Source organism: Adiantum capillus-veneris, chromosome 7, assembly GCF_014529385.1.
Source record: "Adiantum capillus-veneris isolate H3 chromosome 7, ASM1452938v2, whole genome shotgun sequence".
NCBI lineage: Eukaryota > Viridiplantae > Streptophyta > Polypodiopsida > Polypodiales > Pteridaceae > Adiantum > Adiantum capillus-veneris.
Genome location: NC_140937.1, coordinates 98,556,386 through 98,571,087, shown reverse-complemented (window position 1 = coordinate 98,571,087; position 14,702 = coordinate 98,556,386). Strand labels below are relative to the sequence as shown.

At 48.6% G+C, this 14,702-nt stretch overlaps 1 protein-coding gene across 2 annotated transcripts in view; it reads right to left on the bottom strand.

The window, feature by feature from the left end:
• GLY1 (NAD-dependent glycerol-3-phosphate dehydrogenase family protein) overlaps positions 1-14,702 on the bottom strand; it is an 85,915-nt gene that overhangs the window by 47,089 nt on the left and 24,124 nt on the right. For both annotated transcript variants that reach the window (XM_086516316.1, XM_086516315.1), the window contains exons 2-3: positions 7,003-7,139; positions 6,784-6,889 (exon numbers count right to left, since the gene is read on the bottom strand). In XM_086516316.1, coding sequence (XP_086372442.1) covers positions 6,784-6,889; positions 7,003-7,139 — 243 coding nt within the window. The remainder of the gene's footprint in view (positions 1-6,783; positions 6,890-7,002; positions 7,140-14,702) is intronic.

Genomic DNA, 14,702 nt, shown 5'->3' with positions numbered 1-14,702 from the left:
GATCACTATGCAGGTTCAGGGTGGCCTTGTGGGCTTCCTGAACATCTATACGCCCAATGTGGCGAGTGCTCGTGCAGAGTTTTGGTCACAGATTGTTGAGTCCTTACCACAGGTTGACCATTGGTGTGTAGGAGGGGACTTCAACATGTTGGAGGACCCTTCTGACAGGATCGGAGGCAGCCATGCTACTGTGCATGGAGTCGAGTTAGCAGCTTGGGAGAGGTTGTGTATGACTTTGAGGGTCTCGGATACATGGCAGCATACTGGCTTTGTGAGGCCTCCTGAGAGTCTTGCCTTCTCTAGATCGGACCGCAAAGTGGGAGGAGTGAATCTATTGCGGATAGATCGCTTCTACACTAGTGACCACTTCAGTGACCTGGGGGGATCCGTGGGCATCCTGGCAGGGACTTCCTTCTCGGACCATGCACCAGTGATCCTCACAGTGGCAGACAGGCAGAGGAGTGGGAGCACGATGCTTCGCATCCCAGAGCGGGTCTTGTTGGACTCAGCACTCAGAGAGAGGGTAGAGGCTCTCTGGACAGAGGGCATGGACAGCCAGGCTCTACCTGCAGACAAAGTGGCCTTAGGCCTAGCTCAGCTTAGCCACTTTTTTCTCCAGGAGTCTCTGGCTCGACGGGCTGCAGCGTCTCAGATGAGGCATTGCTTCACTACAGAGGATGCAGGAGCAGCATCCAGACAGTCCATGGTTGGAGGAGCAGTTACAACAGGCTCGACAGGAGCTTGCTTGCACACAGGAGAGGCGTCATGAGTTTGCCTTTCACCGACACGCATCTCAGTGGACTCAGGTGGGTGACAGAGTTACAGGTGCCTTTTTTGAGACACTGGGACCTCGGCACTCACATGCCAAGGTCAATCAGTTGAGGAGACCCGATGGGTCAGTTGCTTGTGAGCCCGAGGATATGCGTACAGTTGCTACTGACTTTTATCGTGAGTTACTGTCAGCTGAGCCCCAGTCAGAGCGACAGGATGCATGCAAGGAGCAGGTTTGGGCACAGATGCCTTGTCTTGTTACTGAGGAGATGCGCCAGAGGCTAGAGATGCCTCTTCAGCTTGAGGAGCTGCACACGGCTCTTAGGGCCCTCCCTCGTGGTAGCTGTCCCGGTGAGGATGGGCTGACTCCCAGCTTCTTCTTGGAGTACTGGGACCTGCTTGGCCCAGATCTTTGTAGTGCCTTTCAGTACATTCTGCACACAGGAGTGATGCCGGATAGCATGAGTGAGGGCCTGATTTACCTTATTCCAAAGGAGGGTGGCTCCTTGGATGAGATTCGACAGTGGCGCCCCATCACCATCCTCAACTCAGCCTACAAAATTCTTGCCAAGGCTCTGAGTTTGAGGATTCAGCCACTTTTGGAGAGCCCTATACATGGGACTCGGACAGGTTTTGTCAAGGAACGCAGTATCCTTGACAACATCTTCACTTTTTGGGAGGCTTCTGCCCTTGCACGGCTCCGTGGGGAGGACCTTGTGATTCTTCTTCTCGATTTTGAGAAGGCATACGACAGAGTTGACTGGGACTTTCTAGAGGGCACGCTACGTAGGATGGGCTTCTCAGATGCTTGGATCAGAGGGGTGTCAGCTTTGTACAGACAGGCTCACAGTCAGGTGCTTTTGGAAGGAGGTAGAGGTGAGCGCTTCATGCTCACACGATAGGTCAGATAGGGTTGTCCTCTTGCCCCTTTTCTCTTTCTGTTCTATGCGGAGGCGATGAGCAGATTTTTGGTGTCACAGCAGGTTGGTCTGAGAGGCTTAGCACTCCCTATACGGGGAGATGAGCTTCTGGACGCTGAGTTTGCCGACGACTCAGCCTTGTACTTAGAGGGCCAGGAGGCCAATCTACACAGATGTGAGCAGGCTTTGGAGACCTTCTGCTGTGCATCGGGCCCATTGATCAACTGGAGAAAGACAGTGGCTTTCTCGGTTGGCAGTGCTCCTGTGCCAGATTGGATGCCAGGAGAGGGTTTCAGGTGGATTCCTCCAGGGACTGCAGTTCGGTACTTGGGTTGTCAGGTTGGTTTGGACTTGTCCCCCGAGCAGCAGATTACTCCTCTTCTCCTGTCCATCAGGAGAAAGCTGTTACATTGGAGCTCAAGACGACTTTCGCTGGCTGGTAGAGTAGTAGTTGCCAACCAGGTGTTGTTGGCAACTATGTGGTACATCACTCCTTGCTGGATCTTCTCGAGTTCTTGTATCAGCCATGTAGAGAGGCTGATCAGGAACTTCCTTTGGTCAGGTCGCGATACTCAGATTGCCCGAGCCAAGGTGGCTTGGTCAGTCATCACACTTCCTTGTTCTCAGGGAGGGCTTGGGATCATTGATCCTGTACAGCAGAGCAGAGCCCTTCTTGGGAGTTTGTCGTCAGAGGACTTCTTCCAAGCGAGGAGCCCTGGAAGGAATTCTTGTTGCAAAGGCTTCGTGCCAGGGTGCCTCAATCAGGAGGCCCTTGGCAACCTTCGACCAGATGGATCTTTACAGAGTTGCGCCGAGTTGGTTTGAGCAGGAGACTGGAGGATAGATTTGCTGTGAGTTTGCTTCGATCTTGGGAGCTCTTAGGGCGTGGCCTAGAGCAGAGACAGCCGACGTGCACGGAGGAGCGCCTACGGCAGCCCCTCGTCTGGAACCCCATGGTTAGCACTCAGAGAGGCCACTTGGTTGAGAGTCGGCCTCATGTTTCTTGGGGTCCCATGGCGGCAAGTCCAGCGTGTTCTCTAGGTGACTGGCTAGAGTTCACAGGTTTGTCAGAGGAGGTGCAGGCTGTCCAGCTACAGGGCATGAGAGGGGTGCAGAGCATGTGTCAGGACATCTCAGAGTCAGTTCCAGCTGAGTGGCTCACGCCTCTCGAGCCAGTAGCACCCCGGTGGATGGGAGCCTTCACACGACTGGAGGTTCTCATTTCAGTCAGGGCTTGCTCAGAGACTGTCCCAGCCCTGTTCTTCGAGCTTCAGGGTGGGGGACGATTACAGCGATTTGCAGTAGAGGCCCCGCAGGTAGCAGAGTGCTGTTTCCAGAGGATCCGAGTTGTGGGCATCTGTGGGAGGACTTGCGTCATAGACCCTGACCCAGCAGCTCTTGAGACTGGACACTGGAGGCTATGGGCTTGGGAGTGTTGTCCACTGGCACGAGTACAGTGGGATCCTGGTGAGTGGCTATGGAGGGACCCCTTCTCTTCTGCAGACCGCCCAGGAGTCCCCTTCTTTTAGTACACTGTTCGGCTTGGACATCATATACTTGCAGCACAGAGAGAGGCCCGCCCCGCTGCAGCACGTCATTGGCAAGAGGAGGGCCTCACAGTCGAGTTCTTGGCAGCTTTTTGGTAGAGGCTGTGGGACTCCAGACAGCCGAGGCGCGTCACTTTGTTCCAGTGGCTGGTTGCACACAGAGCCACAGCAGTAGGGAGCTAGCTTGTGCATAGTGGTCTCTCGGCGGCATGTGCAGCCTGTGACCAGTTGGTGGAGAGTCAGCGTCACTGTCTGTGGGACTGTCCCTCGGCCCAGCAGGTGTGGCTACGTGTTCTTCGGCTGATGCCTGCCCTCTCCACGGCTTGACAGTACACTTGGGGGCAACGGCTTGGTCCACCCTCACGGGCCCAGCACTTCAGTTTGAGCTATCTTCCACCAGCAGGATGATAGTGATACAGGGGGGGTGACCTACACTCCAGCCTGCTACAGAGCTTACTCCACAGGAGTGGTGCAATGAGAGAGAGGAGTGTTGGGAGCTCATCAGCGGCCTAGCTCTTTGGTTCATCTGGCGGGCCCGCTGTTTCCGCATCTTTGAGGCTCGTCCTGTGCCACCAGTAGAGACTGTTCGTGACTTTTGGCTAGAGCTGATCCATACTCTCAGAAGACAGCTTGAGGGACTATAGGGCAGCTCCGACCGCATGCGGGAGCGCCGCGAGGCTTTTCTTAGACTCTGGCGCTCTGGGCCTTTCTACACCATAGTCCAGGGGGTGCTCAGATGGCACTACTGTCCACCTGTGTGGCTCTTCCCTCCTCCCATCTCTTGATTTAGCCTCATTGTATATATGCTGTTTTTTCATTGGGAGAGTCTCCCCATCATGCTTGTTGTAGCCCTCTCTCGCAGAGGTGGATGTAGCCCTATGAACAGTTTTCATTAACTAATAGAAGGATCTATTTCTCGGAAAAAAAAAAAAAAAACGAGGGGAACACAGCCCAAACGTTCCGAAACGGCGTTCCGGACGAGTCCCGTTCTCGAAACGGAGATGGGAACGGAACGCCGTTCCGGAATGGGATGTAACTGGAACGGTGTTCCGGAGTGGGGGGAACGAGGCGGAACATGAGGCGGAACGGTGAAATGCGGGGCGGAATGGGCAAAAGTAGGCATTTGGGGGATGAAAAGTGGGCTTTTGAGGACAGATTTGGGGTTGTTCGGGGAACATATTTGGTGCAATTTGAGGACAGGTTAGGGGGCAGATTTGGGATTGTTTAGGAGTTTATTTGGGACTAAGCTGAATGGAGGTAATTCAAGCCTTACTTTAGGTGGACCATTCCGGCCCCGTTCCCGTTCCCCCCCCCCCCTCCTCCTCCCCGTTCCCGTCCCGTTCCGGACCCTCCCGTTCCCGTTCCCTGTTCCCATTCCGGGTAACTATGTAAGGCAGCTCCCAAGAAGACTGAAGCTAGCTATCTAACAGCCTCTGTCCAACCATTGTGCATACCAAACAGCATGCCTCAAGCTCAACCTCGGATGTCATGGGAGAGGGCGTTTACTGCAGCCGAAGAAGCCAATGCTAGGCTAGCCTCATCCAATGTCTCGAGGTAAACCCTGTAGCATCCTCTCCCCAATGGACTGGCCATCACAATCTTCAGAATAGGAAGCATGAGTAAGGCAGCTCTCAAGAAAACTGAAGCTAGCTATTTGGCAGCCTCTCTCCAACCATTGTGCATTCCAAAACAACATGCCTCAAGCTCAACCTCTGATGTCGCAGGAGAGGGCCTTTACTGCAGCTGAAGAAGACTATTGAACCTGCTTTGGACACTTCCGCCAGTAATGGCCTCTCTCTCCACAATTACTGCAATGCCACTCAGCTTTCAAAGCTTCATTCTTGTTCTTGTTGTTGCTTTTCTTCTTACCCTTCTCCTTCTTTTTGTTGTTGGCGGAACTTGTGAAGGTTTCGAGCCTAGATTTCTCTTGCATTGAGCCACTCCTCCTAGTCCAATACCATTGGGACAATCTCCCCCAAGTAATAGTGTTCAGCCATCCACTAGTAACCAGCAAAGAATAGAAGCTAGAGTAATGGGAAGGCAACTGAGCCAAACACTGAATAGCCATGTCCTCAAAACTGATCTTTTTTTTTTGCAAAAAGTGGGGCTTGCGACCCTTTGCATTACATAAAAGTCGACCAAAGGTCCATATACAAGAAATATGCAAAAACCCCTGAAAGATATACAATGAGATCATGGGAACAAACACCCGTACCATAGGATAGAGTGTGGCTGTGGAATCCTACACAAATCTACCAAAAGCTCTGTGTCCAAACTGATCTTCTTGTCCATATGAGAGCTCGTATCTACTCCTTCGTCATGCTCCAAGCAGCTCCTCGGCAAGGCACCTCTTAGGGGTGATGCAGGAGGGTCTGTGGAGGCTAGACATATGCACTAGTTGGCTGAAAATGGCTGCTGCTTTGATGCAAACTAGCATCAATTGGACTGATCGGAGTTTGCACCTCATTGAAATTACTTTTAAACTGGTTCTACATAGACCTACAGGCTGAAAGTCTGCAAACAGAGTGAGTGCCCTAGCTGCTATCAAAACACAGATGTTGGCTTTGCCTTGGGCGACTTTTCCACAGCAAATGAGCCTAATAATTTTTTGTCTCCAACTTTAAAAATAAACCCCCCTGAAACTGATAACTGTACCGAGTCACTACAGTTGAATCTTTACCCAATATCCCAATTAAAAACACAACACATGAGACGCACATACACTCACGCATGTTCTTCACCACGAACAAGCGAACTACTAGTTTAGACTCCTAACTAATGGTGCCAGTTGCTTGATTGCACATTGTACACTCTATTATTCAAAGAGGGTTATGCACGGGTTCTAGCAAAACAAATGGAACTGTATGAACATGCAGGTTAATGCAAACAGGCTCATGATGGGTTGCTACAAATTGCCCTGGGCTTTCCTAGTCTATGGGTTAACTCTGGGTTATACTAGCATGACAATGTAGCACATCGATCCATGTGCATGTAAAATCATCAGCTTGTAAATTTGCACGAAAATGTATACCTTCATGTTGAAAATTCTTGAGAATTGTAATGTACTTGTTGGTGTTGATCTATAAGATTGCATGATTTAGGGGGACATAACATAAAGATGTCCCACTAGCACGTTTGACCATCGACCTCTACAAATCATAATTTACTTTGGGAACATCTATCCAAGTCTCTCCTCTTTACCTCTCTACTTGATCTTTCTCTGTCCCTAATCTTAACATTATCCGTGCTGAGATCATGAAAGCAGCACCAAGACGAACATATGAAGAATCTGCATCTATCCTGATACATAAATGTGCACTCTCTCACACTGTATATGGATAGAGTTAAAGGGACAAAGAGAAAGACAATATATTCAAGATTAAGCTCCCTCAAGCAATGCGTACAGTTGTGCAATGTGCGTTGTATGAATTCTTTTATTATATATTACTCCCCGTAAATGCAATTAACAAGTGCAAAGAACTATCTTTCAGAGAACTGCTTGAATCCCTTGTTAAACCACAAGTGCACGTCTCTTAAGTTTTTACCTGGACCGGCACAGCATGAACGCAATATTCGGAGTCCTTAAATGCCTCTTCTGGATGTATTGTTGCAACAATATTGTCGGGTAGGATGTGTCTTGGAAAATACTTTCTGCATTGCCAAAATTTCACAGGCTAGCAAGAGGTTTATAACACAATTCAATCTGTACGGTTGAATACACATAATTTTAAAGAGAAAAACTAGCTGAAAGTTGACATACAAACCTATTGATATGGTCATTATTTATTGAGTCACATAGTGAAGAATCTCTTAAGAGTAAGCTGACTTGCATCTCGGATTTATTTCTTGCCAATAAGACAGCCATAGCGGTTCCAAAAGAACCTCCTCCAATCACCACCACCTGCTCCATAAATCTCTGTCTCTCTCTCTCTCTCTCTCTCTCTCTCTCTCTCTCTCACAGGCTACTCTTCCCAAATGGGTCCCTCAATGAACCCATGTGAGCCCTATTTATAAGTTTGAGAAGGGTTACAAAAAAATTTTATCAAATAGAGAAAGGGTAATAATGACATGCACTCTTAACCATGTAAATATACCTGTTTATTAAAAGTATTACAATTACCATAACATTAAGACTTTACTTCTATGATAGTCCCATATACACACGATCAACACTCAAAGATTAACAATGGACTAAGTTCTATGGTGGGTTTGCCTGTACTGAAAACATAATTTTGAAAGAGGAATTTTGCCTCACATCTAATGGCCAAACACCAAAAAATGAAAGGAGACTATCAACGTCAAGCCTGCTAATGCACACCCGAAGGCAACAATCTGAAAACTGTAAAAACTAGATACACCTAGCCACATGGAAAAGTGTAGAAAAGTTTAAGCCAAGGTGAAAGACGTCTTCTAAACAGAGTAAAAAGTTCCCTGGCAAGCTAATTGGAGAGAGGATGACAGTCGCCTCTGAAAGATAGGCACTTCCAGTGAGAGTGCACGTATGCGGAAGCGTGAGAGAAAGAAAGAAAGAAAGAAAGAAAGATATATTAACGTCTCGAAAGAGCCAAAATGGCCCATGAGACAAGAAACTATACATCTGGTAATACATCTCTCGACTACTGAAATTGAAACTGAGAGAGAGAGAGAGAGAGAGAGAGGAGAGAGAGAGAGAGAGAGAGACAAACGCAAGGTATGGTAAAGAGGGGGCGATCAGCCCCCCATGACTACCATGAGCAAAAGACCCAATACAATCAGCTTTGTGATCTCTGTGAGATGAGATGTGGAAGTGGGTACCCCCCAGCCCCATAAATAGGTGCCCAAGGGGAGGTAGGGCAAGGACTGATAAAAATCCCCACGACCCAACAGAAAAATGATATATGGAAATATATGTGGGCGCCCGAACAAAATGGGCGGCCGGTCCCAAACTCGGGCGGCCGGACCAAGCCAGCCCGAAGACATACTAGCCGTACAAGTATGCCCTAGGCCTGTGAAGCAGTAGAGTGGTGTAAGTCTAACACCCCCTCTTAGCACCTGATGCTGAACAAACCGCATGAAGCCGAAGATGTGAGGAAAATGATGAAGATGTTTGCTGCGATGTCCACTGAAGGACAATACTCCGGCGAACTCCGCGAGTGTAGCAGCAGTCTGGGGTGTCCCAACCGCCAAGAAATCTCCGTGGAAAGATGCCATCACGAGCAGTGTAGCAAACTGATGTACTCCGTCGTCGATACTGGGTGAAGATACTGCGTGAAGATCCCGAACTGAGTGTGAAAACAACTCCTTGTCGTAAAAGAAATGCCAATAGACCTGCAAGTGTCCTGCCCAATAGGATCTGTGGTGTCTATGGTCAAACCGTCTGGAGAAAATGGAGAAGCCCAGGAACCGTCATGAGAATGCACAGAAGCCTGTCAATGCATGAACCTATAACCAAGTGTGGCCAGGTGGCTAAGCTGTGTAAAACTCCAGGAAGGCCAGATGTAGTAACCTACGCAATAAACGTCCTCCAAATCAAGGAAAGCCAGACTAAGCAGTCTGCACTGTAGAAGCTATCGTAAGCTGCACCAGTCACCGATAGGCCGCACGGACCACCACCGGATGGTGTCCTATCAGTAGGTAGGGTAATCCAAGATCAGGGGAAAGCTAGGCTCAACAGTCTGAGCTGTGAAGGGCCTCTTCTCGCCTCTGAGAAGAGGTGTGGTCAGACCAAACTGCTGCACCGTAATCATCCTGTAGAAGTAGGGAAGCCAGACTGAGCAGTCTGCGCTATGAAGATCCTCTGAGAAGAGGAAAGGCCAGACCAATCTGTCTGCGCCGTCTTGCTTGTATCTCTGCCTCCAATCCTCCGGTGTCAACCAAAACAGAATCCACACCAACGCCACCAAACCGCATCTCAATGTGGCTCTTATGTGAATGAGCTGGGAGTGGCCTACTGTCCAGGTCGGGGGATAAGTCTTTTGTAAGGTTACCGAGGGTGAGTATAAGCAACTCTAAAGGTAGTAATCCAAATGATCAGGAGTGTAGAAGAGCAATAGCACTACCATCCAAGCCAAGCTCCGGGTGACTCCGAATGTAGTCACGTAATGCCTGATCTCCCGCATCTCGTGGGTAAACTCTCCAAGAGAGTCCAAAGCACTGAAGTCCCACTCCAGTTAGTAGATCCAGGCAATGAACCTGTCCAAGAAGAGATCCAAGATCCTCTCCTTAAGTCCATGTCGATGCTCCTACCTAAGCAAGTGAGATCCAAGATCCTCTCCCTAAGTCCATGTAGATGCTCCTGCGTAAGCAAGTGATCTGATGTGTCGAGGTCAAGTGGTAAGTGTCTGTCCACCCAAGATGGTACTGTCCTCTCTAGGAATCTCGGAATTCCATATGCCATGAGCATGGCCATATCTGGTGTGAACTCCTCTCATGATTGCATAGGTGTGTCCATAGCAAACCACAAGTCACCACCCCCTCTGGAGTGCGCAACCACCGAATGATGGCTGGAATGAATGGATCTCCCAAGGATCTGACGCCCGTGTATGATCAAGCCAATGTCGAAGCTACCGTGTGTTGCAGCAGTCACTAAGAAACCGCACGGACCACCACCGGATGGTGTCCTGGCAAGAGGTAACTTCATCCTCTGTGAAAAACACAAGCCATGTGTTTGCTGTCCACCCAAAAACGCAACTACGAGGTGATGAAAACGATGCTGTCCAGCGAATTTCACCGTGCTCGTACACTCCCGGAAAAATCTGGAGCGATGCAGAGGGTGTAGGGAGGGGTGGTGAATCGCTGTCACTGCCCCAGATGGGCTGAAAACAGAGAAAACAGCAAGGGGTAATGGCTGAAATCTTATGAAGACGAAGAGGATACTCACCGGGAATGCACCAGATGCAAACCAGGTAGGTGGTGGTGAGATCCGAGGTCCAGAAGCTGAGCGCTGCCCTCCTGCTGCAAAAACGCAGGTCAATTTGCAGCTCACGTTTGCTGCACTTTTTGGCACCAAAAACCTTCTGTTTGCTGGCAAAACAAAGGCTTGATGGGTACCCTAGGTGCCCAGCGACTTGTGGAAGGTGTCAACGACACAAAGTGACCAATAAAACCGCCGAAAATGGGCTCGAAACCCAAAAACGTAGGTGAAGGTCAAAAACGCAAATGGATCTGGAGGAGTTTTCCGCAACAAGATGTCTAGAAATGGTAGCGCTAGCAGGGAAATCAGCAAATCTGATGTTTCTTGCAAAAACGTAAGTGGCAAAGCATTCCTTCGCGATGGAAGTTGTCCATATGATGGCGCCACCCCCTCTTGCAGAGATCGTTGGCTGTTTTGCAGAAACGCTGGCTGTTGTGATCGCTTGGGAAGAGGAACCTCTTGCTGAAAAGCGCCTTGGAACAATGCAAAGCCTGAAGCTGCTGACACCATGTGAGAGTGCGCGTGTGCGGAAGAGAGAGAGAGAGAGAGAGAGAGAGAGAGAGAGAGAGAGAGAGTAGACACAAACGCAAGGTATTGTGACGAGGGGGCGATCAGTCCCCCCATGACTACGATGAGCAAAAGACCCAATACAATCAGATGTGTGATCTCTGTGAGATGAGATGTGGAAGTGGGTACCCCCCCTGCCCAATAAATAGGTGCCCAAGGGGAGGTAGGGCAAGGCCTGATAAAAATCACCACGACCCAACAGAAAAATGATATATGGAAATATATGTGGGCACCCGGACAAAGTGGGCGGCACGTCCCGAACTCGGGCGGCCGGACCAGGAGAAACCTAGACTATGGGTGGCCAGCCCGGAGACATACTAGCCGTACAAGTATGCCCTAGACCTGTGAAGCAGCAGAGTGGTGTAAGTCTAACACTTCCACCAAAAGCATATTCAGCAATTGTAAATCAAAAACCTGAACCACCAAAAGCCACCAACGATGAAAAGGACAAGGAACATCTACAATGGCAAGAACTTGAACGACGGGCATTGCTCGCCAACTGGTACAATCTGATAGCAAGAAGCAAAGGATAAACAGAAGGGAGAGAGCAATTGATGACAAAGATGAGGGAGAAGAATCAACTGACAGCACCAAGAAACTGCAAAAGGGTGTCCAAAGGTGAGCAACAAAATACTGCACTCGAGCTAACAAGGAGCTATTAACCAGTCCACTTGCTGAAGGTGGCTCCTGAGGACCAGTGCTAGGGAGGGAGCTCCAAGAAGGCAGTGAAGAAGGCTCTAATGACACCACCTTTGAAAACCTGATGTAGAAACCTAGTAGAGCGAGCAAAGAGCAGAGCAATAAGCCAACAACAAACTCAAACAAGCCAATGTAAAGAGCACAAGAAAGCGAGGATGCACAGATTAAACACTTCATGTTCAAGCTCTGCAAAAATTCAGCCATCAATTGAAGCTGCTCCTGCAAAATTTCGGCCAACATGTTCCAACAATTGCAAATAGTTGCACATCAGCCCTGCAATGGCCAAAATTAGTGACATGATAAAACAAATCTGGTGAGCCATCCAATATCATAGCAAGACCTCGCAAATATGGAGTCCTGCAATGCAAAAAGAGCAACATGGCCTCAACAAAAAGCAGAAACAGGTAAGGTGCCAAAGGGCATCCTTGCCAGATAGAGTGAGATAGGTGAAATCTCCGCCCAATGTGGCCTTTTATTGTGAGAGCACTGAAGCGATACGATATATATTATAACGCAACAACTCCAGAAATCCACTGCAAAAGGAAGCCCATCCTCTGCATGGTGCCCTCCAGAAAACCCCAATCAACTCTATCATAAGACTTCTCAAAGTCAAGAAGCATGATAGCTACTTGCTGTTCCAACAGTCGTGCCTACTCAACTGCCTCATAAATGGTGAAAACTTTGTCCAAAATGCATCGATCATGCACAAAACCTCTCTGTGAAGCATGGATGAGATCAAGCAAAAACGGTCTCAAGCACATGCCCTGACAGCCTTAGTGGGAAGCATCTCTCCTGTAACAAAAATATGTTGCAAACTAGAGAGCAAAACAAGATTAAGCACATCCCAAAACTACAAGAAAAACTCTCATGTCAACCCATCCTTTCCGGGACAAGAGGCATGATCAATACCAACCATTGCATCATGCATCTCCTGCATCGTGAAAGGAGCCAATAAATTGTAACGCATAGCCTCTGGAACCAGCTGAACATGAGACCAAACCTTCTCTCTTGCATGCATAACATCAACAGCCAACTGATCTGCAGTAAACAAAAGCTCAAAATAATCTGAAGGTATGTCAAGGACCTCATCATAATCCGTATGTAACCTGTCTATAGAATCACGCAAGGCCCTAAAAGAAGTCCCCATGGAACGCTCCCTGAAATGTGCACAGACATCCTTATTCATCCTATCCACCTTGGATATCCATGTCGGTACCAAAGCATGATAGGAAAATCTGGATTTCTCTGTCTAAATATGGCTAAGAGTCTGTCTAGTGTCAATCTTGCACTCACCCAAAAACCCATTTTTAGGAGACATCTCAAGTTGTCTACAAATGCATCCCAAACGACCCAATAACTCTCCCCCTGCAAAACAGAGCTCGTCGCTATGTCCCAACCGCCTGTTTACAAGCCTAAGAAGACGTAGTAATGCATGCAACCAAATGAGTCGCTATCTGTAGAACTAATAAGCGACCAAACATCCTAGACAATAAAACATCTTGCAACACCCAGTCAGGGATGTTTGATCCTCTTTAAGGCATAAAGGAAGTCTGAAATCTTAAGTGCAAACAAACTCGGGCATGCTCAGATAGCACCGTAGTAAGCCAAATCGTAATTGTCCAACCATGAGATGCTACCCAAGAGCCAATGTAAAATCCATCTAATCTCCCTAGCAAGCGACAGGAGACAACCGGACTGTCTCCTGAAATGTAACCGCAGGCAATGCAGAACAACAAAAGAGTAAATTTCAGCTTTGCAAACCAGAATCTCAGCACATAGATAATGTAGATATTAGAGAGAGTAATTAGGAGATAAGAGAGACTCAAAGGTAGAGATGGGGTCGAGAGAGATGGAGACAGAGCCTAAGTGCCAAGTGTCTGCACTTTCTTCTTCTGATTGAGCCTCTAATGGGTTGTTTTTGGACAAGTGGCGAGTTCCTCATCTGTGTGTGTGGGCGTCTTGGCTGAAAATGGCAGCTTTTGGGGCTGCCATGCACCGGCATGCTTGAACTGCCCTTCGCTAGGATTGTCTGCTTCCTATTATGCTTGAACTAGCCCTCACTAGGATCGCCTAGTACTTGCTATCCTTGAACAGCAGTGATCCAGTGTTTTGCAACAGCAAACTTCAGTGATTCAGCAAGTACATAAGCAAACTAGCGCTAGCACTTTTGGGCAGAAGAGGCAACAGGAACTTCGGTTCGACAGGCAACTTCTTAGCAGGAAACACACCCCCCCCCGCCCCCCCCAGCAGACCTAGCGTTTTTGCATTGCAGTAGCCTGGCGACGGCAAGACCTTAGGATAGCCCTAGCGTTAGCAAATTCCCCGCAACAGATAGTTTTCAGCCCTAGCATTTTTGCATCAGCATAACACTTCAGCGTTTTACAGATTCACTGCGATGGAACGCCAAGAAGCATCAGCGTTTTCAGTTTTCAGCAGTCAGATATGGCAGTAGAAGTCCCAAACCTCACAGATCTCACCTTCCTGCAGTAGATCCTTGCCGCACGGTCAGATCCAGCGCAGTTTGCAGATTCAGCCCGGAAAACGCAGATTTCAGCATCTGCGTTTTCAGCACGTCATCGTCGCATCGTCGTCATCGACATCGTCACCGACATAGAATCAAATATCAACAGATAAAGATTTGCAGATTGCAACCATTAGCATTTTCAAATTTCAGCCCCCGTCTCGTCGTCGTCGTCCTCATCGTCGTCGACATCGTCGGCAAGTCCAAGCATTGTAGAGATTTGTGCAATCAATAGTAGACTGCTCTCGCCATAGAGAGTGGGGCCTTCGGAGGAGGGTTTGACAGCATTCTGGTGTCGTATTCTTCTCTCTCTATCTCTCAATCTCAGCACCTTCATTCACAGTGTTTATCCACTTTGTTTGTTATCACTTGCACTCTCTCATTAAAGGAACGGAAGGCTCTCCCTCCCGTAAGTAAAAGGAACCTTGAGCACAATTCGGAGCACTCATCTTGAGCAAAGTTCAACATTCACTTCCCCTACACCTTACATTGGTATCAGAGCTTTGGCAGTGTTTTGTATCACTTAAGGAAAGAACCACATAATTGTTTTTTGCTTGTTACAGTCGCATGTAACCCAAGTTCTCTTGGGCATGTCGATTACTAATCGTGTTTTTGAAGAGTGACAGGAAACCCAAGAAAGAAGGGCTTGTCCAACCTCCCCTTGTGCCTCTTTCACTCATTGAGAGCGGATCGTGCACTTAGCGGCCGGCCAATCGACCTTGGTGTGAGAGCAAGGCCGCAAAGGGGTGTATCCGCGGAAAAGAGAAGAACTCGGGTGAAGAGAA